This window comes from Enhydra lutris, unplaced genomic scaffold (assembly GCF_002288905.1).
Source record: "Enhydra lutris kenyoni isolate GAN:26980312 unplaced genomic scaffold, ASM228890v2 scaffoldscaffold66, whole genome shotgun sequence".
NCBI classification, from domain to species: domain Eukaryota; kingdom Metazoa; phylum Chordata; class Mammalia; order Carnivora; family Mustelidae; genus Enhydra; species Enhydra lutris.
In genome coordinates, this window is record NW_019154150.1 from 15,183,674 (window position 1) to 15,211,039 (window position 27,366).

The window sequence follows — 27,366 nt, forward strand, 5'->3', positions numbered from 1 at the left end:
GAGAATCCCCTGTGAGAGTCCCTCAGCTGAGTGCCTCATGTGGGAAAGAGTCTTCACCAGGAAACTACTGGTCAGACGCGAGAATCTGGGAGGGAGGGAGTCCCCGGCAGCCAGAGCTGGCTCACCCATCTACTCCCCCGTCTTGAGTCCCCTCCTCTCTGCTTTCTGCCCTTCCCCTTCGCCCACGGTTCCCGAAGCCCTCCCTGACCACAACAGCCCTTGGCCTCGGCTCCGGTTCCCCCAACTCGCCCATGGGAGAAGCCAGGAGGCTCTAACACTGGCAGCATTCGGGGCTAGGAGAGCCTCCACGGAAGCGGGTTTTCTGGGCCTCAAGTCCGGTGAAGGCTGGGCACCCCCAAGGCGAGATTGCCAGTGGCAGTGCAGCCCCCCCGGGTTCACCTAGGGCTCTCAGACTTGACTGCTGACTCTAGCAAGCGTTCTCTCTTTTCTTCAAATTCCTATTATCCCTAACTCACTGGCTCCTGGCCCCTTGTAGGCAACCATTCAAATGTATTTAACACGCATGTGTTAAAATATAGTCTTACTAAGTATTTTATCATCTCATGTGCATGTATTTCTAATCAGGTGCATGTTATTTTTCTACTTGTTTCCACATTTTAGAGATCCATCCATGCTGCTGCATTTTGGGTACTTCTGTCCGCTGTGTGGTGAGTGCAGGATCCACAACGTGAGGTGTGGGCACATGAAATTTGGGTAGGTAGCCATCTTCCTTTGCGAGGGCCGCTATGACCAAGTACCACAAACCGGGTGGTTAAACAACAGAAAAATTTTTTAAATATTTATTTATTTATTTATTTAGAGCACAAGCAGGAGGAGCAGAGAGAGAAAGAAAAATCTCAAGCAGACTCCATGCTGAGTGTGGAGGTCCATGTGGGTTTCGATCTCACGACCCTGAGATCATGACCAGAGCTGACACCAAGAGTCTGGTGTTTAACCGACTGCGCCGCCCAGGCGCCACCAAATGACGGAAATTTATTTTCTCATGGTTGGGAGGTTGGAAGTTTGAGGTCGAGGTGTCGGCAGGGTTGGTTTCTTCTGAGGCTTCTTTCTTTGGTTTGCATGGTTTGCAGATGGCTGCCTTCTCCCTTCCTCCAAACACAGACGTTCTGTTACTGGGGTGGGGGGTCAGGACTTCAACATATGCATTTGGGGAGGGCACAGTTCAGCCCATGGCAGTGGCCTTGCCCTTCCGGTGGCCTGTGCGTGGAGTCCTATATCCCCCCACAGCCTCCAACACTTGCTGCCATCCAGCTTTCTAAGTCTCACCCAACTAGTAGCATAAGGTGATATTTTACTGTTGTTTTAATATCCATTTCTCTGTATTCCTGATGATTTTAAACATCTTCCTATGTTTCTTAGCCTTTTGGGTTTTCTCTTCTGCAACTTGTTTTTCTACGAGGTTGCTGTCTTTCTTGCTGACCTATAGGAATTGCTTATGTAGTGATCCCTATCGGTTTCAGACATTGTAAAGATCTCGCATTCGTTTCACTCTGCCTGTGACATCCTTACTTGCATTTAATCAAATTCATCAAGCATTTTACCTCAAAGGTTGTACCTGTAACTTTTTACTTTAGGAGCACTTTTCTATCCTAGGTCACAAAGGAACTTTCCTTCCTGTTCTTCAATGAACTTTCTAGTGTTTACCTTGCACATCCGACCCAGCAACATTGGAGAGCTGACTGCACAGCCAGGCAGCCCTCCCTGGCCAGGGGCACTGAGGGGGACCCCTTCCTCTCCAAGCCTCACTCCTTACGGGCACTGCTCAACGATGTGTGACAGTTGTCACGCAGCACTTCTGCTCCCGGGCCCCATTAGTGGGTAGAGCCCAAGAAGAAGGAAGGCAGTTCATCAGCCTGAACTGGCACCCAGCCCTCCTGGTGCAGAAAGGGCAGCTTTCATGGGCCAAGATTCCCCGTTTACTCTCTGCAGTGCCGCCAATGGCATAGGGAACCTTATTCCCAGCCCTGGGGACGGAGCTCTAGGCTGCACTGTCACTGGCTCCCTAGGACATGCCTCAACTTCCCCACCTGAGCAACAAGGGGCTTGAACTGGGTGATGTCCCAAGGCTCTGCTGACTCCCAAATCTTGAACCCAATACCTTCGTGTTTATTTTGGAATATTTTGCCCTCCCCCAAAAGTTTTTTACTCGGGACAGATGGTGGAGAGAACCATGGAGCTCGAATTCCCCCGATGTGTTTGGGATACAGGCAGGAGAGGCTGGTGCATTTCCTTTCTGGGAATTCTGTCAGCTGCTTCAGGAAGGACCTCTGCAAAAGGGTGCCATCCCCTGGGCCTGGAGCCTGACGACCCGCTGGCGGCTGCGCCTCCTGCTGGCCATTTTGTGGCAGGGCTGGTCCTGGGAGACGGAAACCAAATGGGCCTCAGAGCGCAGACAGGAGCTCAGAGCCTACAGCAGGGTAAATGCCGGCTACAGGCACAGATTAGCAGAAGCCAAGCCTGCAGATAAGGCAGGCCTCCCTGCCTGCCCACACCCAGGGCTGCTCCCCGTGACTGCTATGTTGGCTTTTCCAAGGTCTCTCCTGGACCCATGATGGCATTCCAGAGTCTAGGTATTAGTGTTAAGGACTGAGGCAGCGCCCCTGTCCAGACACTGGACAGGAGGACCTGAATTCCACTTCTCTCAACATCCCCCCTCCATTATGCCAGGCCCACGTCACACCCTCTCGGAAAACAGACCTGTTGCTCAGAATTTTTTTTTACACGAATACACGCACATTAATAAGCACCTTGGGTTTATTCTGCTCTCACTTCTGAAGCCACCTTATTTGATTTATATATACATAGTATATAAATGGCTAAACAATATTCTTTACATACGTTAACATGTTTAGGCTTTACTACTGTGTGAGAGTTTGTTAAAACATAGCCATCATTTATTCAAAATAGATCTTTGTTATTACATGAAAACAGTAAGAAGCTTATACAACATGGACAGCAAGCATTCAAAACGAAGATGTGAAGTCAATGGTTTTGCCCTGGCTAAATCAGCTTCAATCTTTTATGCACTTAGTAGAAAGCCTATTAAATAGAATAGAATTCGGGTGGGGGGGAGGTCAAGTCGTATGAATAATTCATAAAATAATACTTCTGATGTAACCCCAGAATCACACGAGGGTTAAAGAAGGTCATATGTACCAAGCACAGGTTAGAACAATGGATCTGATCATTTTACCCTAAATAAAAGGCGCTTGTGGCCAGCAGCTCTGTCGTCAGTACACATGGCCAGATGTTTCCATATCCGGCCATTCCCAGATCACACTGACGAGGCCTTTTCCACAGGTTTCCTGCCAAGACGGTTTCCCAGAAACAGGTCTGACATCACTGCTTCCCCAACGGGAGAAGGTGGGAGAATCAGAGCTCTCCTCATTTGGGTGGGGGACAGACCCTGGGTTTGGTTCAACCCGCAGAACCAGCCTCCCTGGGTCCTGGAGGCCTCAACGCCAATGGTACCAAGAGCTCTGTGATTGGAGGGCAGGAGGCAGGTTCAAGGAGGAGAAAGAGAAGCCACTACCTTTCTAGAGTGAAAAAATGAGTCCATTTACATTGCAGTCTCATAAAATGCCCATTTCTGTAAGAATACACAGCCACACCATGCTGCCTGAAGCTTGGACCTCCTTGTATAAGGTGAAGGCTTTTCTCCTCCTGCACGCAACCAAGGGATTCACCCAGCACTCTTCCTCTACTAGGCTTTTATCCTCCTGCTAGCATGCAGGGGGAGCAGGCTGTTCCCGCCACTCCTCAGCTGAGGACACCGAGGCCTGTGGGCATGACTTGCCCCTGCCAGTGCAGGGCTGAGTAGAAGAGTCAAGCCGATCCCCAGGCCTCCCCCATCTCTCACGGGCACATCTCCTCTCTCTTCCTCCACCATGGACACAGTGCGCAGTGGAACTTCTCTGTACCTAGGCAGGATTCTGTGTGGAAACATCTGGAACGTGAACCGTACCGCAGCAGGGGTGCACATCTATCTCCACAAATACTCCTGTGCCTCCTGGTTCTCACCTGTGCTGCTCTGGGCATGCACGGCAGCGGGCTCCTAAGGGTCACCAATCCCCCATATTACAGTGAGGGGTTGATTCCTTCCAGGAACAGCAAACATCAGCCCTGGATGCAGCCCCAACCTGCCCAGAGACAGCTGCTTGAGGGCCCCCCACTCTGCTCCCCACCTGTGGCCTGCTTCCCATGCCCCCAACGGCTGGCCCTGCTGGGTATCATTTTTGACTGTGAGCAGTGCTGAACACCCAAGTGCTCCTCCCCACTGAGCGTGGACTCCCACATGTGTGCTGAAGCTTCTAGCAGCACAGAGGCAGAGAGCTGGGCCTCAGGGCAGCCCAGCAACTACAATCGAAGATGGCTTTCTCATCCCTCCAGAGATTCCAGGTTCAGCCTGTGTGTTCAGGGCTGGAATGCATGGGACAGACATGGAAAGAGGCAGAGGAGTCCTAGAGAATGGGGGCACCTAAGAAAGGAACAGGGAGCTCCAGAGGAGGCAAATGTTTGAATTTCAGCACTCTTCTTGACACCCTTTGGCCTGCTCCTTAAGGAACTTTAAAATGGTGGGCCTTGCCTCACCATGCCTGCAACAAGAGTTCACATGTAACAGGGGGCAAGCCTGAGAAGCAAAACCAGGAGCCTCTAGTCACATTCCTTCTGCTGCCGGTGGTGGGGCTTCCTGTACTGAGAGGAAGTGCCAACCCAAATACGCCCCCCAACTGTCTCCAGCCAGGAAAAGGAAACTCAGGAATGATCCACATCACAGTAAGGCTAGCCTAGGGAAATGAAAACCAGAGTCTGTGCGTTTCTTTGACCAGCATACTTGGGGAAGGGAAAACCCTTCGGGCCTTGGCCCCTTGGTTGGGAAACCCTGGTCAAGAGTGCTGAGCCACACTGCCAGCCCAATACAATAGATGGGAACAACGTACTCCGATATTTAAGATCTTGCAGCATCTGATCCCAGAAGGCACTTTGAAGGTTTGTTTTCAACATTATTTCATCTATTCCTAGATCTACCCCTGGGAGGTCGGTTGGGCAGGTGGTATTTTACCCCTGGGAAAACAAAGTGCTAGAACAGCAATGAGTCTGTGGGGGAGTGAGGAGAACTCCTGCAAAGTGGCAGGGAGCAGCTTTCTAGCATCAAGGATGGCACAGCGGGGTTGGGGGGGGGAGGGGGAGGCACAAAACTTCAGGCCTGTACCAGCCTGCGATTTCCCTTGGACAATATCCCCAGAACTTCTTTCCTATCACTTACCTCTTCCTCCAATAAGCTGAAGCGTCTTTCAGCTGGATTCTAGTTAAACAATGCTTACGTACTGTTTGGCTAGGGCATCTTTTCCCTTTTGTTTGCAAAAACCAATCTCAAACCCCATGTAGATGCTAATTGAGGACAACCACTTTCAACCAGGGGTAGATAACATCCCTGCTGCTGCAGAAGCATTCACCAGGAGGGACTTCTCTTCAGGGATGGTTCTCTACTGTCCGCTGAATGTGGATCACAGGCTCAGACCCCAAGAGCAAGAGCATCTGGGGTACAGGGCTACACGGCAACACCAGTAACAACTAAATAAACCTACAATTCACTTGTAAGCTGTTCTTATCAAATTTTAAAGCCCCACCCCCTTTTTTTTGGTGCTTCTAATTTACAAGGATTTGTCTCCCCTCCTTGGCTTCCCATTCTATTTTACCACCTCTTCAAAATTATGTCCCAGAAAACCTTTAGATGCACCTGCTGGGTATGCAGAAAATCATGCAGATGTAGAATCGAAGGAGAGACAACAATGAACTTGACATCTGAGGATAGTGCCAATATACCTCTCACAGCCAGATACTGTTTGATTAAAAATAGAAAATTGTATTATAAGAAAATAAAATGACTGCGGCAACATTTTCCCAACAATTTCCAGTCACATAAACTTGTTTTTCTTAAAATGACATCAAGGTAGCTCAGTAGCAATACACTAACAGTAAAAACCAACTACAACTGAATTCCCTAAAATAATATTCTTGCTTTCCCCCATGTACTCAATAACTCTTGAAATGGTTTCCAACTTTTTAAAAACTATCAAAGTAGGATTTCTTAATTTATTAAGACCACATAATTCAACCTTAAATCCCATGCAATTGCCGTTGAGCTATTCAGATTCCTACCAAGAAGAATCCAAAGGGCAGGCTCCCAAAACGGTCTCCTGAATGGCACTGGACAACTCAGGCTGAAATTTCTGGAGACCTAAGGGACCTTATTCAGAGCCCCATTTTGGAAAGCTGTGATCAATCAACTATTTTGAAAATGAGACCAAAAAAGTAACTTTGCAGAGCACAGGGTTAGTTATACCTTGATGAAGCTTTAAAAAAATTAACACCTACTTAACTCCTGTTCATAAAGAATGAGGTTCTCGATCTAATTAAGATGACTGGGAAAGGTGTAAAGGAGTAATTAATTTGGGAGGGCTTCTGGGAACAGGGACACAAGGTCAGGCATTGCTCATCATTAAAATGACAGGTGCCCAGCTGCCATGTACAAGGCTAATGACAAGAGCATTTTTGTTTGTTTGTAATGCCCCCTGCATCTATAACGTGCCACTATGTGAATCCAGTCTGTGGCCCACTGCAGAGAGTCCTGAAATTCTCAGGCTTATAAGCTCATGGTCATGCTCACGATCTATGATCGAGTAGCACTGGTTACTCAATTTCTAAAATACTCAGATATGCCCAGCAAATAAATAAAAAAAACATTTCCATACCCACGCAGCTCCACCACCATAAAAAGTTGTAGATAAATTAAATAAATTCAGCTTTCTTAACCATTTTCTCAGCTTAAGTTTACCCTTTCCCTAAATGAAGATAAGTTCAATTTATATCCAAAATATATTTAAATATTCTAAAGGTACCATACCAGACCCAAGTTATCAAAAAATGTAAACAAAATTTATCTAGCTTATATTTCTGAGCTGTATTTTAAAATTTTTAATTCACCCTGTATTGACCCTCTACAAGAAACTAACCAAGTCACATTTAGACTGAAAAGCTGATTCGGGTTTCAAAGTGGTTCCTCAGAGACAACTGCCAGTTACTAAAACTAGTGTTATTGGATTTCGTGGTTTATTGCGTCATTCGATTGAAAAGACCAAAACAATTCCGTTCTGATCTTCCAGTAATGCTCCTTGGGGGGTGAGCCCCCAAATTCTGCTGTCCCAAGGAGAGGTGCTGACCTGGAGATTCGCTGTAACGCTCAGCACAAAGCCAGGCCTGGGTCTCAAGCCACCTCCTGCCTTGCGCTGCACCTGCTCAAAATCCCCCACTGTCGCTCTCCGCCTGGCTTGGTCGAAGGGAACTTTGAGGGTGAAAATCTGAGATGAAGTGGAGAAGCCAGAGGGAAACAGAGACAACCCTCCTAAGAAAGCCAAAGGATCCATTCGTCACACAGAGTCGCCTTCACACTCCACAGTCCCACTGCTTCTCCTGAAGCTGCCTGGTCAGTATCTGATGCGAAGACAGAGAAGCCACCCCGATGTGAAAGAGGATTTGCCAGACATTCCGCAGCCCATGCAGGTACACGTTGCCCAGGCAGATAAAGAGCAGCAACAGCACCACCTTCCTTGTCCTGGCTGGACTGTAGAACAGGTACAAATAACACTGAAATGACACCAGAAGAGGCAGTCCAATCAGAGACGAGGAAATAGCCACGAGTCGGACGCAAGAAGCATGTCTTGCACTTGCACGCATGCGCACTGGCTTATTAAACCGAATTCACTAAGTACGACCTGGACGCACTGGGTGAGTTGCTGGTAATCACTGGATGAAAGTGGAGATTCAGAAGACAGAAGAGAAGTGACATAGATATCACAGGAGGAATGAAAACACGGCACTCTTTAACACGTTTAAGAAACACAGAGCAATGCCCCGGCTGTGGGTTGTGGATAAAGAAGAGATGCAGGTAAGGGGAAGAGAGCCAGGCCAAGACACCCCAACGAGGCTGACTGGCCTCTAACTAAATTCTTCCTTCAGGGGAGTCATGACAGGCAGGACAGCCCGTGAAAGGAGCCATCTTTTATCATTTGTTTTTTCCTGAGTTACAACTACATCAGGGACCAACGTTCCCTAGACATCCCCCTTATCATGTCTTCAAAAACATTTCTGAAACAGGGAGAGTCTCACAGCCGGGAGAGCAACCGGTATTTTGTATAGGGCTATCACAGAGAAAAGAGGCCATTCTTGTTCTGCGAAAGGTAAAAAGTAGCTTTTTGGTTCAAAGTTGAAAAAAACAAGAAGCACATTCTCAAAACCCAGAGCAATTCAACAAAGGCTTAAGCTCCACTGGGTGGGGGAGAGCTCCCCATTGAAAGAGCTATCCAAGTAGGAATACAGCTGAGATAACAAAGGCCAAGGGATAAGACCCCCATCCCCCAGCCCTGAAACGCAGGCTCTGAGCACCTCAAATGGCAACACCCAAGGCTCCGGAGACTTGATTTCTCAAAAATGAGTGCATTTTCAGTCCTAGCTTGAAAATTTCTTTTGGGACAATCATGTCCTTCTTAAAAAATAGACCATTCTAGGACGGATGCGGAAAAGAGAAAAGAGAGGAAGTATCATGAGAACAGAAACTTTAATTGAAAGGAAAACAAACAAACAAAAAAGCTTAAGAATGTAGAGAAAATACTAAAGTCCTCGCCTTTTGTGGAGAATGAGGAAAGAAAATTACAGTCAGGTTTTTTACTAGAATGAACTCTGCCTATAGGGGATTCAAGAGCTCCATTTTACTCCACCCCTTAAGTATGACACTTACTTGAAAATAACTAAATAATAATCAAAGCCCACTATTAATGTTGCAATGTTTATCTCATTTCCTAAGGACAGATTTGAATCAGATGGCATTACTATTAAAAACAATTTTGGGGAGGGGCACCTGGGTGGCTCAGTTGGTTAAGTGTCTGCCTTTGGCTCAGGTCGTGATCTCAGGATTCTGGGACTGAGTCCCGCATGGGGCTCCCTGCTCACGGGGAGTCTGCGTCTACCTCTGCCCCTCCTCCCACTCATGTCCTGTCTCTCTCTCTCCCTCTCTCAAATAAATAAAATCTTAAAAAAAAAAATTTTTTTTTTAATAGTCCTGGGTTTAAAAAAAAAACACATATAAGTAGTGGTTACTTCTGCAGAAGGACAAATCTATACTTGGAGTGCCCTGACTATAAGTAAGACCCTGCCCCACATTAGTCAGGCCCAACCTAATCCCCACAGCAGTCTCATCCCTCCCTTCTTGGGGGTTGAGTCCAAATTTCTGGCTTCTGTTCAGCCATTGTCAAAGGCTCTGTGGCCTAGGGCAAGTGGCTTTCCCTTTCTAAGCCCAATATTCTTCCTCTGTAAAATGAAACAACTGGGCAGGATGGGCCTAGGGTCCCTCCAGTAAGGACCTAGTCCATGACATGCCTTGGTGGAACAAAATCACATCTAGAAACTTGTTGATGATTCCAATAGAAGGACAAATTAAGTCCATGGAGTTCAACCCATTCATCAAAATATCAATGTTTCACCTACCTGGAAAATACAGGCTATAAAAGGAATAAGAAAAGCCAGAATATTTCCAATCTCCTCGTGGGCAACCTAAAACAAATATAAGAAACAAATACAAGAAAAGGAATTTTCAGATGAATGGCAACACTAGGACATGAAGCCCTTCACACCTCGTTTGCTCTGGTATGGTGGATAATACAAAATCCCTGGCTGGGGGAGACATAAGTCCCGGTTTATTTACCAGAGCAAGGGTTGGCATGCAACTGTTTTCAGCAGCCTGGGCGCACCACGTGCCCTCATGTCCCTGTGCTTCTGTGCTAAGCACCCAAGCTGGATTGCCTCCCAACGCCACCACTTCTCAAAATCCTACGCTTCTATCAGCACTCAGCTTTCCCTAACTCCACCCACCCCCGGGTACCGCTACCTCCTGAGTGATGTCACCACACTCTACCACCTTGCTGGCCAGGAACCTGTTCTAGTGTGTACAGACGCTTGGTAAGTATCGGGGTGTGAATAACCATGAACAAGAGTGGGAACCATGGCACACATTGGCTAAAGACAGGATATGGTGACAGGAGGTCACTGCTGCCCCTCTCCACACAGGTGAGCCTACATCGGTCTCCTGAGACCCAGCCTCAGCTGTGCTTCGGACTTTGGCTACCATCATCATGGCTGTGAGCATTACAGCTCTATTTTTAACAGTAGTATCTATCTGCTTACGCCTACAGTGATTCTGTACTTCTTAAAAAGTGTTTTAAAGGGCGCCTGGGTGGCTCAGTCGTTAAGCGTCTGCCTTCAACTCAGGTCATGATCCCGGTGTTCTGGGATTGAGTCCCGCATTGGGCTCTCTGCTCCATGGGAAGCCTGCTTCTCCTTCTCCCACTCCCTCTGCTTGTGTTTCCTCTCTCACTGTCTCTCTCTCTCTGTCAAATAAATAAAATCTTTTTTTAAAAAAGTGTTTTTAAATACTTGAAATTTAGGGAAAAAATGTTTTAAAAGCACTGAAATAGAAGGTTGCTTTGATTGGAGCAGGCTGGCAAATCAGCTTCCTGGTGCTACAGCTCTCTGACAAAGACACAGGGAGGGTAGCATCTGCATGATATAAATCAGAGTAGGAGGAACTTTTCCCAGGGGTACACAGCCTGAACCTCAAAGTTGTAGAATCAAATTTGCTCTTGAGCCATCGGGCCCCTGGCGTGACTCCTGGGGCCCCACGGATGTCTCCGTAGCACACTAGTTCTCACCAGATACCCCTCGGGCTTCTGAGAACAACAGATACAAAAGAGCAAGTCTCATATTTGTTCAGCCAACTATAAAGAATGGACTTTAACATAAAAATCATATTTTAATTAAAAAATTTTGAAATCTTAGGAGCGCCTCGGTGGCTCAGTTGTGAAGTGTCTGCCTTCGGCTCGGGTCATGATCCCAGGGTCCTGGGATCGAGCCCCAAGAGCTCCCTGCTCAGGGGTAAGCCTGTTTCTCCCTCTCCCACTTGCCCTGCTTGTGTTCCCTCTCTTGGTGTGTGTGTGTGTCTATCTCTCTGTCAAATAAATAAATAATCTTTTTAAAAAAAAATTTGAAAACTTGGTGCATAACAACCTTATAAGTGAAGTGGATCTCCACCAGTTTCTTCCACTATAGGTCCTTCAATGTAAAGTACAATAAAGAAAGGTTACCTGTAAAGAATGTTCTGCGAGGTGAATCCCACGGATGAGATTCAGAGCAGCACACATGATATTGAGAATAAGCGAGAGGACACCCAGGGCTGTCACTGGTTCCATTCGGAAATTAGGAGCTTCATAATTAAAAAAAATAAGTGTCTAGTGAACATAATTTCTACATGAAAGAAAAATAAACAGAGACATTAACTAGACCTCCACTAATGGCAGGCTCAGTATGTTAAACACAGTATTACAAACGTATTAGCTAAAAGCAGCTGCTGTTAGAGAGCAAAAAAGGCAAGAAATGAAGGACAGAATGGATCTGGGAATCCGAAGTGAGTTCTTCCAGAAAGAGGTCCTTCTCCAAAGAAGCACAGGTTTTTCAGGGCCTGATTTTCTCTCTATTTAAAGCTGTGGTTTTCAGCCAGCGGTGACTAACCCCTCAGTGGATATGTGGCAATGCTAGAGACATTTTGGGTTGTCAACACTGCAAACAGAGTGTCAGTGGTATCCAGTGGGTAGAGGCCATGAAGGCTTCTGAACATCCTACAATGCCCAGGACGCCACTCACAACGAGGGATCATCTGGTACAAAATGTCAGTACGGCTTAGATTGAGAACTCCTGATTTAAAGCAATGTATGGCTTTATCTGTAAACTGGTTGTCAAATTCTGACAGCATTTCTATCATATACTTCAACTCTCAAATTTTAAACAAGGACAGTATTCAGTGGCTCCTGTGCTTCTAAAGTAATTCACAGCAAATGCAGTTTCTTAAATTCTAAAATAACTGGGAAGAGGAGGGAAACATTGATTATTTGAGCTATAAGCTGTTTCTGGAACTCTAGAACAAATGATCATTCTCTCTTCAAAGACATCTGCTAAGACTGATTCCAGGTCACACAATTAAATGGTGACTCCCTCCCACCCCCATTCTCTTACTGTGATCTTTTAAAATCATCCCTTCTTGTCCTACATTTCACACACACATACACGTACAAATATCTAGCCACAACCCTACTGATGCCTGTTGTTAGTGTGTTAGAGTTTCCACCGAGCTATCAAAGTTCCTATTAGAACAGAACATGCTACCTGTAAAGATTCTAGCCTCGGGACAATAGGGTGAGTCAAACCACTGTAAAATGTCCTAGAAAGATAAGCAAGTTGACATTTTCTGGATTTGCTTCTCTTGTCTAAGTGGTTAAAAAACAAAACACATATTACAAAGTTATCCCGTCTTTACATAAGGCAAAAAAAGCAGCTTGGGGCTCAAATGCCCCATGCTAAGAACGTTAAGTCCATTCCCAATATAAATGACCACTTACTGACTGGCATGAGAGCCAATCCAGGAAAGTATTGGTTGAAATAGATTAAATCAAAACACAAAAGTAAGCCAAAAATGTGAACATTTTTAATACACCACTTTTAAATTTCAACCAATGAGCTCAGTATAAAAACTGTTAAGATAATTAGACTGTTATAGTGGAGACAACTCTATCTTTCAAAGAAGGATTCAGTTCTTACACCACTACAGAAGGCGTAGGACATAAATATCCACTTTAATTAAAAATTGGTTTGTGTGTAACAAGGAAAACAAAACAAAACAAAAAAATCATGCTTTGTTACATGGTAGGTATTTAGTGGCTAAAGGGGTTAATGCCAGATCACGTCACGGAATGCCAGGGCACTCAGCTCGGTAAACCACAGGGACAGATGGATGTCCCCAGGGCTCACGGAGAACCAGACAGTGAGAAAGTTAGAAGCTGCAGCTCTGGCCCTGCCTGCTATTATCCCCATGCCCTTCCCTCCCTCTGTTAAACCGGACAAGGGTTTCTTAGTGGAGATTTGCAATGTTGCACTAAGTGATAAGATAAGGATTCCCTGGGGCACCTGGGTGGCTCAGTGGGTTAAGCCTCTGCCTTCAGCTCAGGTCATGATCCCAGAGTCCTGGGATTGAGCTCCACATGGGGCTCTCTGCTCAGCAGGGAGCCTGCTTCTCTCTCTCTGCCTCCCTCTCTGCCTACTTGTGATCTCTGTCAAATAAATAATAAAATCTTAAAAAAAAAAAATAAGGATTCCCTGTAAAAGGGAAAAATAGAAAAGAGAAAGAGAAAGAGCATGTATAAATCTACAGTTTAGTAAGTAACTTCCTTCATGTTGAAACTTGTAGACTTCACCCCAGTTAAGGAAACAATCTGCCAAGTCACTCTTCTGAACGTCATCACGAGTTGCCCACTCCCACAATCAATTCGCTATCGTAAGAGTCAAGTGTTTTCTAACAGTCACCTGCAAACAGGATCAGTCCATATATTTCCCCACATATTTCATCACCCACCCCCCAAAAAGCCTCCGATTTAAAGAAAAAAGAAAAAAAAAAAAAAAGGTCAGTGTCCATTTGAAACGCCTAACGTCATGCCATCTTCATCAACACCAGAGCACAGCTAACCACTTACCAGGCTCCAAGTGTATTTGTGTGTGACCGTTCATTATTCCATTTGCCACATCGGTGTCCTCCAGAGTGAGGACCACTGGAGGCTGGAACTCCAGCTCCTCCTGAATTTTTTCCAAGCTGCTCCCCATCTGAACGCAACTTACGTGGTTAAAATGCCACTTCACTTTCTGAAGGATACTGTCTGCAAAAAGAGAGCAACCCAAGTTAAGCAGCTGCACGGGAATGGATCTCACAGAACAATACGTACAAAATGAAATTCACATTTCTAAGCAAGCTACTAAGTCAGCCAGTGTGTTGAGACATACCTAACAGTCGAACAACTACTACATGTCATTACCGGTCTCATCAATCTCTTCAGTGCATAATACTTAAAATATGCATGTCTACTAAGAAGGCAATGATGCTCTCCAGCATCTCAGCGATGAGGGAGTCAAAGGATAGGGGCTTGAGTCTTAGCTCAGCCACTTCTGATAGCACAGTCCAGGGCAATTCACTGAAACGTTTCAAAGCTTAACAAGGGAAGACAGTTATTCTTGAACTAATTACCCCAAAAAAAGGCATGTGAGAAAAAAATTACAAATAAATGTGATTCTATAAACTAAGATTCTATATTTGAAAGGTATTGGTTTTAATTATTGTATTTACCTTAGTATTAATCCATTACCAAGTTTTAGTAAGTATCTGAAGTAGTTTCAAACAGACTGGCAAAGCAAACTGATGCATAAGGCATACACAGAATAGCTACTATGATATTCTCCTTCCACTCAGCAGGGGGCAGGCATGATGCTGGGGAAGGGTCTGCTGTCAGAGTGCACACAGCGCTTTAGCAGGAAAGCACATGCAGCACCGAGGCGGGGAGAAGAACAGAGTCCACAGCTACTAAGGGACTGACAGCCAAGGGACTCCACAGCTGTGGTCTGTCCGGGGCTAGTTGCCCTCTTTGCAGGAAAAAGCGGGGCTGAGAGCAGCAGTGAACAAGGTCTCACAGGGAGACTTGGGGAGAACCTTCTGTCTGTGTCACAGGTCTGCCAGGCAAGAGGCCTGTATCCCAGGGAATTCCCCAGCACCTCTTAGGTGACAAAGAAATGCCAGCTGGTGGGCCACATGAGGGGGTCTGAGGGCTCTGGCAATAGTTCCAGAAAGCGACACTTCTCTGCACCCACCAGCTGCTGCCAGTCCCTTATTCGAGAGCATCACGGAGACAGCAGCTGTCTACACAGAGGCCACAGAAGGCCCCCCACCTCCCACCTCAACTCCTGTTCTCCCGAGAGCTCAGGATGACTTGACTCACCTGAGAAAAACAGAGCATACGCTGTAATTAATTATCAAGCCTCTACAAGGCCTCTGTGGCAACGCCTAGGAAAAAACTACCCTCTTTCAGAGTAGTATTTCTGACCCCTGAGCAAAGGCCTAGTTTTTCTTATTTCCAAATGGATGCAGACCGATACTCTGATAAAAGGCAATAAAAAGACTGCAGGAATGTCAAATTACTGTATGAATTTCTAAACATTTGTTATTCTCACTTTCTGTACCAACCTCACGATAAGGGAACCACCCTTTGAGTAGTAACTCTAGAGCAGGGAGAGGTTGGCAAGTCTTCTTAAAGGGCTACATAGTCAATATTCTCAGCTTCTAGGGCCTGTATGGTCTCTGTCACAACTATTCAATTCTGCTGGTGAGGGACAAAGCAGCCACAGGCGACCCGTAAAATAATGAGCATAGCTGACTTCCACTTTATTAAAAAAAGACAAACCAGGCACCTGGCCCTCGGACCACAGTTTGCTGACCCCTGCTTAGAGGACTAATGGGGAAAAACCGAGATGGGTTTCACCATTCCCCAACCCTGCCTCAGGCTCTGAGGAGATGGGAAGCCAGCACTAAGCCCTGAAGCTTTCCGGGCCGCGTCAATCACGGTGAAATCTCAGGGAACCAGGCTGACCTCCAGTGACATGCTACAGCACCTCCAGAGGTTTTCCTTGATGGCCAAAAGCCAAATCTAAACCATCAGTTTGACACACACAATGCCGTAAGAGAGAGCAATATATAAGAGAGAGGGTTACAAACCGAACTCAAGAAAGGCGTACGGCCTGGAGGCCAGGCCAATACAGGTGGTATCGTAGGAAGCTGTGAATTCCCACCACACGGTCTCCAGGAAGCAGAAGGCCATGGCCGCTGGACACTGGCGGGAGCAGATAGCCATGCAAGCCACATCCCGCAAAGAAGAGAAACTGAAACAAAGGGGCAACACCTGCATTAGCGGAGGGCCGACCCCTGTATTCCTGTCCCATACTCAGACACAGCCATGCCCGCGCCCGGCACCTGCCTGGCCTTGAGCAGCCCTGTAGCTGTTTGCTGCGTGTCTACTCTCTCTTCGGCTGGGCCTACCTGGCACTTTGCCTTTCTCATCCTTCCGCTAAACTAGGGAGCAGCTATTTGCCACTGACACTGTGTGATCGCTCTTTTTGATTCCTGAATGAGGGATGCACGTTCCACTAGGGAGAGGTAGCCTCAGGCTTCTCTATGCTTATAGAGCAAAATCTTCTTCTTTAATCGACACTGATAGCTTTCTAATGTTTAATCATCCTGGCATACTGAAACGAAGCCTTCTTGGGGGCAATTCATATATATTCACGTACACACAACTGCTAGATTTAGTTTGCTAATGTTTTCTTTAGGACTTCTGTGTCTATGTAATTTCCTTTCTTGCACTGTCTCCGTCTGGTTGTGGTATTGGGGTTATTCTGGTCTCATAAAACTGATGCAGGCTCTTCTCCTTCTTCCACTACTTTTCAGACTATCATGCTACCATTTCAGGTTCTGGGGACTCAAGTTCTCTCTGTGGTGTCTACTGACTCCCACTCATTGAAAAATAGCTCTTTTGGTGTTCTGTAATTTTTGGTGAGAGGGACCAGTGTGGAGCTTTTTTTTTTTTTTTTTTTCCTGTAAGAATCTCTCAAGGACTGAGTTGAAGCACACACCTTCTGGAGAAGCTTTTCATTTGCTCTGATCAGCTACTCCAGGAGTGTCATCAGTCTGGAACCAATACCAATCACTGAACCTTGGTTTAGACTTAAACTCCAGTCCCACATGAGGCACAGAAGCAGGGTTCCAATGTCTTAGATGAGATTTTGTTTTTCCTTCCCATTCAAAGCCAAGTAAAGATGAGCAACTCCTGTACTGGTGGGCGGCTATTTCCCACCTGTCACGGTTCCACCAGGGCTGTCGCCTCACCAGAAGGCCTTCCTCATGCCCGGGTCTTGTTCCTATGCCTCACCCAGTGGACGCCCACAGGCCTCTCCCTTTATTTGTGCGTGCTGAAACTCAGGGCCTGAGTTGATCCTGACTGTTCCCCAGGAGCCTCAGCGTCAGCTCACACCCTTAGCACCTTGATATCCTGTTCCTCGTCACTTCTGGGACCTTGGCAATTCTTTCTTACGAGCTCAGCTACACATTGAGAACAATTTCTCATATACATTTACCCACATTTCAGGATGTTTCTGGCAAAGAGTTTTTAGGTTATACTGTTCTATCATCTTTTCTACATAAAAACTTTGTCAATTAAAAAAAAAAAGGATAACCTCCTCCTTATACAAGGAACTTTCCAGAGGGCTTAAGTCTGTCTAGGGTAGGTATTTTCTATTTGAAAGAGAATCCCTATTTGTGGGCTGACTGTGTCTCCCAAAAAAGATATGCTGAAGTCCTAACTCCCAGTGCCTGTGACTATGACCTTATTTGGAAACAGTCTTTGCAGATGCAATCAAGATAAAATTAGGTTATAACGGATTGGGGTAGCCTCCATCCAATGACTGGTGTGAAATTTCGTTACAGAGACAGAGGGAAGAAGGCCATGTAACCAAGAAGGCAGATACTGGAGTAACTCTTCCACGGGACATGGAATGACAAGGACTGCCAGCAACCACTAGAAGGTGGTAGAGAGGCATGCAAAGGCCTTCCTTAGAACCTCCAAGAGCCCATGTCCCTACGGACACCTTTACTTTGGACTTCTGGCCTCCAGAACTGTGAGAGAATAAATTCCTGATGTTGTAATTTATTAATAGTAACTGTGGGAAAATATTTCAACCCCTTAACTATAAAATAAGCTATAATACTGCTTACCCGTATGGGAAAAAAAAAGCCTGTTTCATCTGTGAAAAATAATGGTGAATATTTAATCCAAAATACAAATGAGCAGAACATTTTACATTCCAGTTTTCACAAAAGACTGCTGAAACACCCAGAAAGTCCTTTGAAGTCACAGACCTTTTTTTCTTTTCTTATCAGAGAAAAGTTTTCCTATTTGCAGTCCAGCACCAAATTCCCATAGGATGTTAGATAATCAGAGCATAATGAGGAAGGGACACAGAGGAAGGTGGTTTCAGGTATAGCTCAGTTTTTGCTCCTGAGCCCCCAGAGTCCACACACTAACAGAAGGGCAAGAGTAGGAGCAGCAGGCTCCGTGGGGGGCGAGGCGGGTGGCAATCACACTCCCTTAATTCTCTGGCTGTAAATCCACACCACCTCAGACCACTATCTGACAGCAGACCCACTAGTGACACAGCATGTGATCACCTAATGTTATCCCCACACATGCTTCACAGTAAACCGAAGTTTGCAGATGTTCTGAAAAAGTGAGCATGCTTGCTTACTGTATATTGAAGTCACATCCTTCCGCAGAACCTCGACCTGGGTACTGGGCCAGTCGCAAGGCTAAAGTCTTGAGCCGTCTTCGGCATTCCAGAAAATCTTGGGTGTGGTAAAAGTCAGTGGAGGCAGAGAGAGGCAGTCCATCCCTCACCCTCACCACACAGGCAAAAAGGATCATAGACATGGTCTGCAGGGGAAGTCATGAGGACACCTGAGGAAAGCAAGGTCATCTTGTTACTGAAGGCAGATGATAGTGACAGAAACATCCCTGTGTCTGAAACGTCATTCTGGTGGTTTCACCCTCACCCCCACTGGAATTGCAGATGTTGCCTGTATTACTACCTTCCTGGCCTCTACTGCTATGTTGCTCCCTATCTTCCTCCTTCGTTTTCCTTCCTGTCTCTCCCTCACCTGTAACTCTGCTTTTCCTTCTAATGAATCTCTCCCCTTCCAGAATGAAACCAACTAGGATGAGGGAGAAAGGATTAGAGAAGCAAGGAAGCTGCACCAGAAAGGCTCAGGAGCAACAGCAATGACAGGTGGGTAGCTGGGACACAGGTAGCGAGATGGCCCCAAAGGGACTGGAGGCACCTGACCTGGAAGCAGTAGGGGTGGGGTCCAGTGCCCTGTGCATTTCAGGTCACCCGGGGAGGCAGGTGTTGAACAGTTCAGTTGTCTTATCCTCACCTGCAGTAGAGGGATTCTGATCATCAACCTGAGTTGGTGGTGGGGAGAACAGAAGGCAAAAATGGAACTGAAAGCCAGAGTATGTCCTCCTATATTTCTGCAAACATCTGATACCAAGCCAGTCTTCAAAATGATGACTGAGTCCCTACAGACGGCTAAAGGAAGTAATTTAGCAAATTATATTACAATGAGATCCTAAATACTTGGTCACGATATGTGGGCACTAGTAAGAGACAAAAGGAAATAGACTCTGAGCCCTCATGGTACTCTTGGCAAATCAGAACAAGGTGCTTCTCAGGGTAGAAACAGCCTGGACCAGTTCTGCTAGCAGAGCCTGGCTAGGTTTTAGCCCCAGCCGTTAACTCTGCAGGTGCTGGCACAGGGCATAACCTACACACGTAAGCTATGGTAGCCCCACCACCAGAGATCAGTGAGGCAGCCACTGCAGCTTTAATGGCTCTTTCCATGCACCTACACATCCTGTTTCCAAGACTGGGTTTGTGAGGTCCTCTACCTGATGGGCTGTTAATAGGTACAGATCCTGGTAGACTTTCCTTTCCAAGAACTCCAAAGATGTAACCTCATTTGACCTCTCATTTCCTATAAGCAGGAAGAAAGGGGTACCCCTCTGATGCACACTCTTCTCTTCACCTCTGTGGCTCGATGTATTCTCTGCCTGTGTCTGCTACTCCTCTGATCTCCCCATATCCAAATCCAGGTCAAGGACTGTCTCCAATCCACCCTTTCCGTGAAACCTTTCCCAGACTTGTCCAGCCAGAAGTACATCTACTTATCTCTTTGTTCTCTATTTTACTAATTTGCATTTCCATTACCTAAGTGTAAGTTTTAAGAATAAAGACCATATCTAGAATGGATAAACGAATAATTATTCCCATTTTACCCATGAAGAGACTGCAGTGCTATAAAAACAAGAGAAGGCAAAAAGAAAACTTAGTCTATAAGCCAACAGATCCTACCAAGTCCATTGTCCCATCTCCCCACATATTCCATTGAGGAATAAAAATATGAAAAGCCCCAGGAAAAATGCATCCACACACAAAAGTGCTAAGTTCCCAGCACGGCTAGCAGGGCCTGGCCAACGGCCAGAAGGCCCTGTGGGCTGTACCACAGCTGTTTGGCCAATACTAAGACCTCAAGCACCGAAGAGGTCACCAGGGCTTGGATGTATGGAGGCTAATCTCATTACCTTCTTATACTTTCATGAATGTTTGAAATATTAAATTCAGAAATAAATTTTTAAAGATTTATGGGCACAAATCCCTGATAGAGACAGGGGAAGACTAAAAGATCAATGTGAGACTAGGACTTAGTGGCGAAACAAGAACCAAAACTTGCTTGTTACCTTGACAACAGTGTTATTTTGGTGAATGCAAGGTACAGCCATTCTGCAATGCATGTAGACAAGTGTTTAAGAATCCCTGTAATGAAGATGTTTCTGAGCACACTACTTGATAAGGAAGAACAACAACTTCAACAAGAATGCTAGGCCAAGATTTAAAGACGCTGAGTACTCCTCCCACCCTCCCCACTTCCCCACCACCAACCTAAAAAAGGAGAGAGAGAAAGAGAGAGAGAGAGAGAGAGAGAGAGAGCGAGAATATGAATCCATGAAATACCAAGAGAGTCAGAGACAGGACAGAAACACCCCAAGGCAAAATAAGAAAGGTACCTTCTAGGGGGCTGAGTAAATTCTGAGCTCTTTAAGGGAAAACAGTATGCATGTATTCCAACTGTCAACCCCCAATATCCTCTCTAGTGCTATTTTTATAGAACGTCTACTGTGTGCCAGGTATTGGTTTAAACCAGTAAAAAGGAAAACAATGAACTTTCCAAGTGATAGTAATCGAAGAACCAGTTCTACCACTCTCTAAAGGACCCAAACATCCCCTCCAGGCTCTCTACTTCACCCTCTTGATCCTTTTGGTGATAAAACCTGCCTCTCCTCAAAGTAGCATTCAAGATAGTAAAACCATTGGTCAGTTCTATCAAGTTAGTAGTACTGTAAACTAATGAAACCCACATCCATTTATTTTAAAATTTTTATGATGCTTACATGAAGGGGACACTGATATTAAGGGTCACCTGTGTTTGTGTACATGTATGAGTGTGTAAGTATATAGGACGGCAGCCGCCTGAGGCGTGGAGGGATTTTACACACGGCCTAAGAACAGAGACAACACGGTCTAAGAACAGAGAAAACACGGTCTAAGAACAGAGACAACAGCATTTTATTCCTCTGTGACATGTACTTTGTATTCCAAAAGATGAAAAAACCTTAATACAAACAGGGAAAGGCTTATCTTTGTGTCTTCGGAGGGCCTGGTAAGAGCTTTGTATACTGTAGGGATCTGGTGTTTGCAAATTCAAGTTATGAGCTATGATGAGATGGTCTATACTTGAATAAGAGATCTGATCACTGCTCAAAAAGAATGAACTGAGGACTTCTGCTTCTGAAAAGGTGGAGTTTAAGTACTTTTTCCTACTCCCACTAATAGTACTAAAAACCATGGACATTATTTATGAGATAAACATAAACATCTGAAAGGTGGAGAGAAGGTGGCAGACTAGCGAGGGACTTTGGGAACTGGGAAATGACAGAGTTGTGTAAGCTTGCTCAGTTTTCTTTTTGCCTCATATATCCCGGTCTTGGTGCTGGAGAAGCTGGCAACTCAAAAATGCCAATGAATGTAGACAAAACAAGAAGAAGGAGGAGAAAAAAAAGACCCAACAATTAAAAAAAAAAAAAAAAAAAAAGTCTTCTCTCTCTATCCAAAGAAGCAGGAAAGGTGCATGCAGCCCAGCAAAACAGAAAAGTTTTAGACAAAAACATTCCACTCCAGTCAAACACCAAAGAAAAACTGTAGCCATCATTTATCTACAATAAAGGCTGAATTAAGAGCCCAGACTTCTACTCTTACCTGGCACTAATAAGGTGCCCCCCACAACTCTCCATGCTACTGGCATGTCAGAGAAGACCAGGCAGGGAGCTACAGGCAGCAAGGAGCCAACCTCTCCCACTGTATCATTAAGGAGACAGAACTCCTATCTCTGCCCAGCAATAATGAGCAGCCCCTTTCCTCCAGGGAGCCAAAAAGAGGCCCAGTGGGGAAACCTGAACTTTTATTCCCACTTGGCAGTAATGAGATAGTGTTCCCACTTCCCTGCTAACATAAAGGCCAACTAAAACAGATCCAAGTTAAGATCCAGAGTCTTGTAACATAACATCCAAGATGTCTGGGTTTCAATCAAAATTTACTGGCCATACTAAGAACCAGGAAAATCTCAGCTTGAGTAAGAAGAGACCATCAGCTGATGCTAACACCAAGATGATAGACTTTAAAGTAACTATCATAAAAAAGCTTCGATGAGCAATTATAAATACACTTGAAACAAATGAAAAATTAAAAGTTGCAGCAAAGAAATAGAAGATATAAAGAACCAGATGGAAGTTTTAGAATTTAAAAAATTCTAGAAGTAAAAAAATTCAATAGATGAGCTCAACAGCAAAATGGAGGGGACAGAAGAATGATTCAAATCAGTAGACATGAAGACAGAACAAAAAAAATACTTAATTTGAACAATCTGAGAGAAATTAGATTGAAAATTATACAGAGCCTCAGGGACTATAGGGCTATAACAAATTATCTAACACACATGTCACTGGAGCACAAGAGAAAGAGAGCAGGACTGAAAAAGTATTCAAAGAGATCAGAAAATTTCCTAAATTTGACAAAAGATATAAGCCAACAGATTCAAAAAGCAGAATAAATCCCAGAAAGGATAAACCCAAAGAAATCCATGCCAACAAATACAACAGTCACTCTTGATAAAACTAGAGACAGAAAAAATGTTGAAGGCAGCAGAAATAATATCGGGGGGGAGGTTGGGGGCCAATTCAAATGACAGCAAATTTCTCATAGAAACCATGGAGGTCCAAAGAAAACATATTTCTCAAGTGCTAAAAGAACTGCCAACCTAGAATCCTGTATTTTCAGCAAAAATATCCTTCAAGAATGAAAGGAAAACTAAACCATATTTAGATGAAGAACACTGAAAGAATCTGTTACCAACACACCTGCTCTAAGAGAATGGCTAAAGGAAGTTCTCTAAACAGAAAGGAAATAATAAAAGAAAGAATCTTAGGAAAAAAGAAAACTCCACAGAGAAAATAAAAACATGGGAAAATACAAAATACTATCCTTCTTATAAGTTTTGTATATTATGTTTGATGATTAAAGAAATAACTAGAACATTTCTGGTGTTCTCAATGTATTTAGAGGAAATATTTAAGAGGAAATATTTAGGGGGTACAGAGATACAAAGGGAGGTAAAGTTTCTATGCTTCACTTGAAATGGTAAAATGCTAACTTCAGAAGACTATGATGAGTCATAAATATGCACAAACGTAGACATATGTATATGCATGTATAAGTATGTATATGTATATAAGCATGCATATACATATAATTACATACATATGTACACTGTAGCTGTATACTGGAGCAGCCACTGAAAAGGCTATAAAAAGAGATACCCTCAAAAACACCATATATAAATACAAATGGAATTCTAAAAGACATTTGAATTATTCACAGGGATGCAGGATCACAGGATCAAAAAACAATAAACAGAAAACAAAAAATAAAAGAGCATACTTAAGTTCTAATATATCAATGATTACATCAAATCTAAATGGTCTAAATATACATTAAAGACAGAGATTGACAGAGTTGATAAAAGACATGACCCAATTATTTACTTTCTCTAAGAAATTCACTTCAAATATAACAATATAGGTAGATTGAAAGTAAATAAATAGAAAAATATATACCATGCAAACATTAATCAAAAGAAAGAGTGGGGCACCTGGGTGGCTCAGTCAGTTAAGCATCCAACTCTTAATTTCAGCTCAGGTCATGATCTCAGGGTTTTGGGATCCAGGCCTGCATTGGATTCTGTGCTCAGCAGGGAGTCTGCTTGAGGATTCTCTCTCCCTCTCCCTCTGCCCCTGCCCATGTTCTCTCTCTCTCTCACACTCTCAAAAAAAAAAAAAAAGAATGAGTTACATTAAAATCAGATAAAGTACACTTCAAAGAAAATTCCAAAGATGGAGAACATTACATAATAATAAAAGAATAAATCTACCAAGAAGACATAAAACTAAACATATATGCACCAAACAAAATAGGTGAAGCAAAATTGATAAAGTTAAAGGAGAAATAGACGAATCCACAACTACAGTTGAAAACTTCAACATTGCTCTCTAACAATCGATAGAAAACCAGCAAAGATACAGAAGATCTCAACAACACTATCAACCAAAGTATGTAATCAACACTTAAAGAACACTGCATCCAACAAGAGAGTTCCTTTCAAGGACCCACAGAACATACAGCAAAATAGATGTGGGCCATAAAACAAACCTCAACAAATGTTTTAAAATGCATACAGAGTGTGATCTGGGACCACAATATAATCAATCTAAAAAGTAGTAACAGAGAGGTACTAAAAACCTCCAAACACTTAAAAATTACACAACACATTTTTAAATAACCCATGAGTCAAAAAGGAAGTCTCAAAGGAAACTTAAAATACACTGAATAAAAAGGAAAAATTATCAAAATTTGTGGGACACAGCTAAAGTAGTGTTAAGAGGGAAATTTATAGCACCAAATCCTAATATTAGAAAAAATAACAAGGGAATACTATAAACAACTCTATATCCATAAATCTGACAATGTAGATGAAATAGTCAGTTCCTCAAAAAGCACTACCACAATTCACCCAATATGAAATAGGTAATTTAAACAATCTTATAACCAAGTTTCCTATTAAGACATTTTCATTTGTAATTTTAGAACTTCTGCAATCTCCAAGCCGAGATGGTTTCACTGGATTCTACTGAACGTGTAAAAAATGTAACGAAGAATTAACACCAATTCTGCACAATCTCTTTCAAAAAATAAAAGAGGAAAGAATTCTAAATTCTTTTTATGAAGATAATATGACCCTGATGTTAAACCCAGAAAACTATAGGCTAATAATCGTCATGAACTTATATGTGAAAATCCTTAACAAAATATTACCAACCAGAATTCAGCAATATAATAAAATGAATTAGACACCATAACCAAGTGAGATTTATTGCAAGGATGCAAGGCTGGCTAAACATAGTAAAATCAGTCACCATAATCCATTATATTAGCAGGCTAAAAAAAATAACACAATGATATCAATTAATATAGAAAGGACATCTAACAAAATTCAACACTTCCTCATGATAAAATCTTCAGCAAAATACAAAGAGAAGCGAACTTTCTCAACAAGGTGAAAAACATCTACAAAAAGCCTACAGCTAACATCATACTTAATGGTTAAAGACTGAATGCTTTCTCTCTAAAATCAGATATCAAACAATGATGTCTGTACTCACAGTTACTATTAAACGTATTACTAGAAGTTCTACCCAGTGCAGTAAGGCAAGAAACAGAAATAAAAGGCATACAGATACAAAAGGAAGAAACAAAACTACTCTTATTTGCCAGTGACATAACAATCTATACATGAAAAATCCTGAGGAGCCTACCAAAACACCTCCTAGAACTATGAATTCAAAAAGGTTGCAAGATGTAAGATCAACATACAAAAATCAACTGTAGGGCACCTGGGTGGCTCAGTAGGTTAAGGCCTCTGCCTCTGGCTCTGGTCATGATCTCAGGGTCCTGAGATGGGGTCCCGAATTGGGCTCTCTGCTCGGCGGGGAGCCAGTTTCCTCCTCTCTCTCTCTCTCTCTCTGCCTGCCTCTCTGCCTACTTGTGATCTTTCTCTGTGTGTCAAACAAATAAATAAATAAATATTTTTTAAAAAATCAACTGTATTTCTATAAACTAGCAAGAACACATAGAAAACAAAATTAAAAACAATTATGCCAAATTACAATTACGCCAAAAAATCTCAATGAAGCTATAATTTTTAAAATAAAATACTTAGGTATAAATTTAACTCAATATCTATAAGGCTTCTATGCTGAAAACTACAAAACACTGCTGAAAGAAATCAAAGAAGTCTTAAATAAATGAGGAAATATACCATGATCATGGATCGGATGACTCAACGTAGTAAAGATGTTAATTCTCACCCAAACTGATACACTGGTTAAATGCACTTCCTATAAAAACAACAGAATGATAGTTTGTAGAGATAGATAAACCTATTCTAAAATTTATGTGGGAAGGCAAAGAAACTAAAGTAGCTAAAACAATTCTGAAAAAGAATAAAGTGGAAGGAACCATGCTATCCTACTTCAAGACTTATTATATAGCTACACTAGTCAAGATTGAGTGCTACTGGCAGAGGAACAGAAACAAAGATCAATAGACAATACAGAAATAGACCTACAGAAGTACAGCCAAATGATTTTTGACAATGGTGCAAAAGCAATTCAGTGGAGTGAGGATAGTTTTTTCTATAGTTGGTGATGCAGCAACGGATATCTATAAGGAAAAAAATTCTTGACCTAAACCTCACACCTTACATAAAAATCAATTCAAAATGTGTCATAAATGTAAATCTTAAAAAATAAAACTATAAAAATGGAAGAAAATATAGAGGCAATCTTCAGGACTTGGAGAAGAGTTCTTAGACATGATACCAAAAGCATAATCCACAAAAGAAAAAACAGTAAATTGGATTTCATCAAAATTAAAAATATTCAATCTGCAAAACCTCCTGCGAAAAGGATGAAAAGGCAATCCAGAGACTGGTAGAAAATATTTTTTAAACCACATATCTGATATATAGATATCTATATAACTGGAATCTATAAAGAACTCTCAAAATTCAACAGTAAAAAAAAACAATATAATTAGAAAATGGGTGAAGTACATGAACAGACATTTCACCAAAAAGAATACACAGGTGGCAAATAAGCACATGAAAAGATGTTCAGCATCACTAGCAATTAAGGGAAAAGTAACTTAAAATCATAATGAGATAATACTACATACCTATGAGAACAGCTAAAATTTTTTTTTTAAGATTTTATTTATTTATTTGTCAGAGAGAGAGAGAAAGAGATCACAAGTAGGCAGAGAGGCAGACAGAGACAGAGGGAGAAGCAGGTTCCCTGCCGAGCAAGGAACCCGATATGGGACTTGATCCCAGGACACTGGGATCACGACCTGAGCCGAAGGCAGCCGCTTAACCAACTGAGCCACCCAGGCGTCCCCAGCTAAAATTTTTTAAAGTGAAAATATCAAATGCTGGGAAGGCATGCATAGGAACTGAATCTCTCATATGTTACTATAAAACAGAACAGCCACTTGGGGAAAGTAGTTTGGCAGTGTCTTTTAAAACTAAACATG

At 43.4% G+C, this 27,366-nt stretch overlaps 1 protein-coding gene across 1 annotated transcript in view; it reads right to left on the minus strand.

The window, feature by feature from the left end:
• Positions 1-2,859: 2,859 nt before the first annotated feature.
• LOC111159139 (SEC22 homolog C, vesicle trafficking protein) overlaps positions 2,860-27,366 on the minus strand; it is a 28,107-nt gene continuing 3,600 nt past the window's right edge. Inside the window, exons 2-7 of the mRNA XM_022521565.1 lie at positions 18,298-18,506; positions 15,716-15,879; positions 13,653-13,832; positions 11,217-11,335; positions 9,565-9,630; positions 2,860-7,668 (exon numbers count right to left, since the gene is read on the minus strand). Of these exons, the coding sequence (XP_022377273.1) occupies positions 7,468-7,668; positions 9,565-9,630; positions 11,217-11,335; positions 13,653-13,832; positions 15,716-15,879; positions 18,298-18,479 (912 nt within the window). The 5' untranslated portion in view covers positions 18,480-18,506 and the 3' untranslated portion in view covers positions 2,860-7,467. The remainder of the gene's footprint in view (positions 7,669-9,564; positions 9,631-11,216; positions 11,336-13,652; positions 13,833-15,715; positions 15,880-18,297; positions 18,507-27,366) is intronic.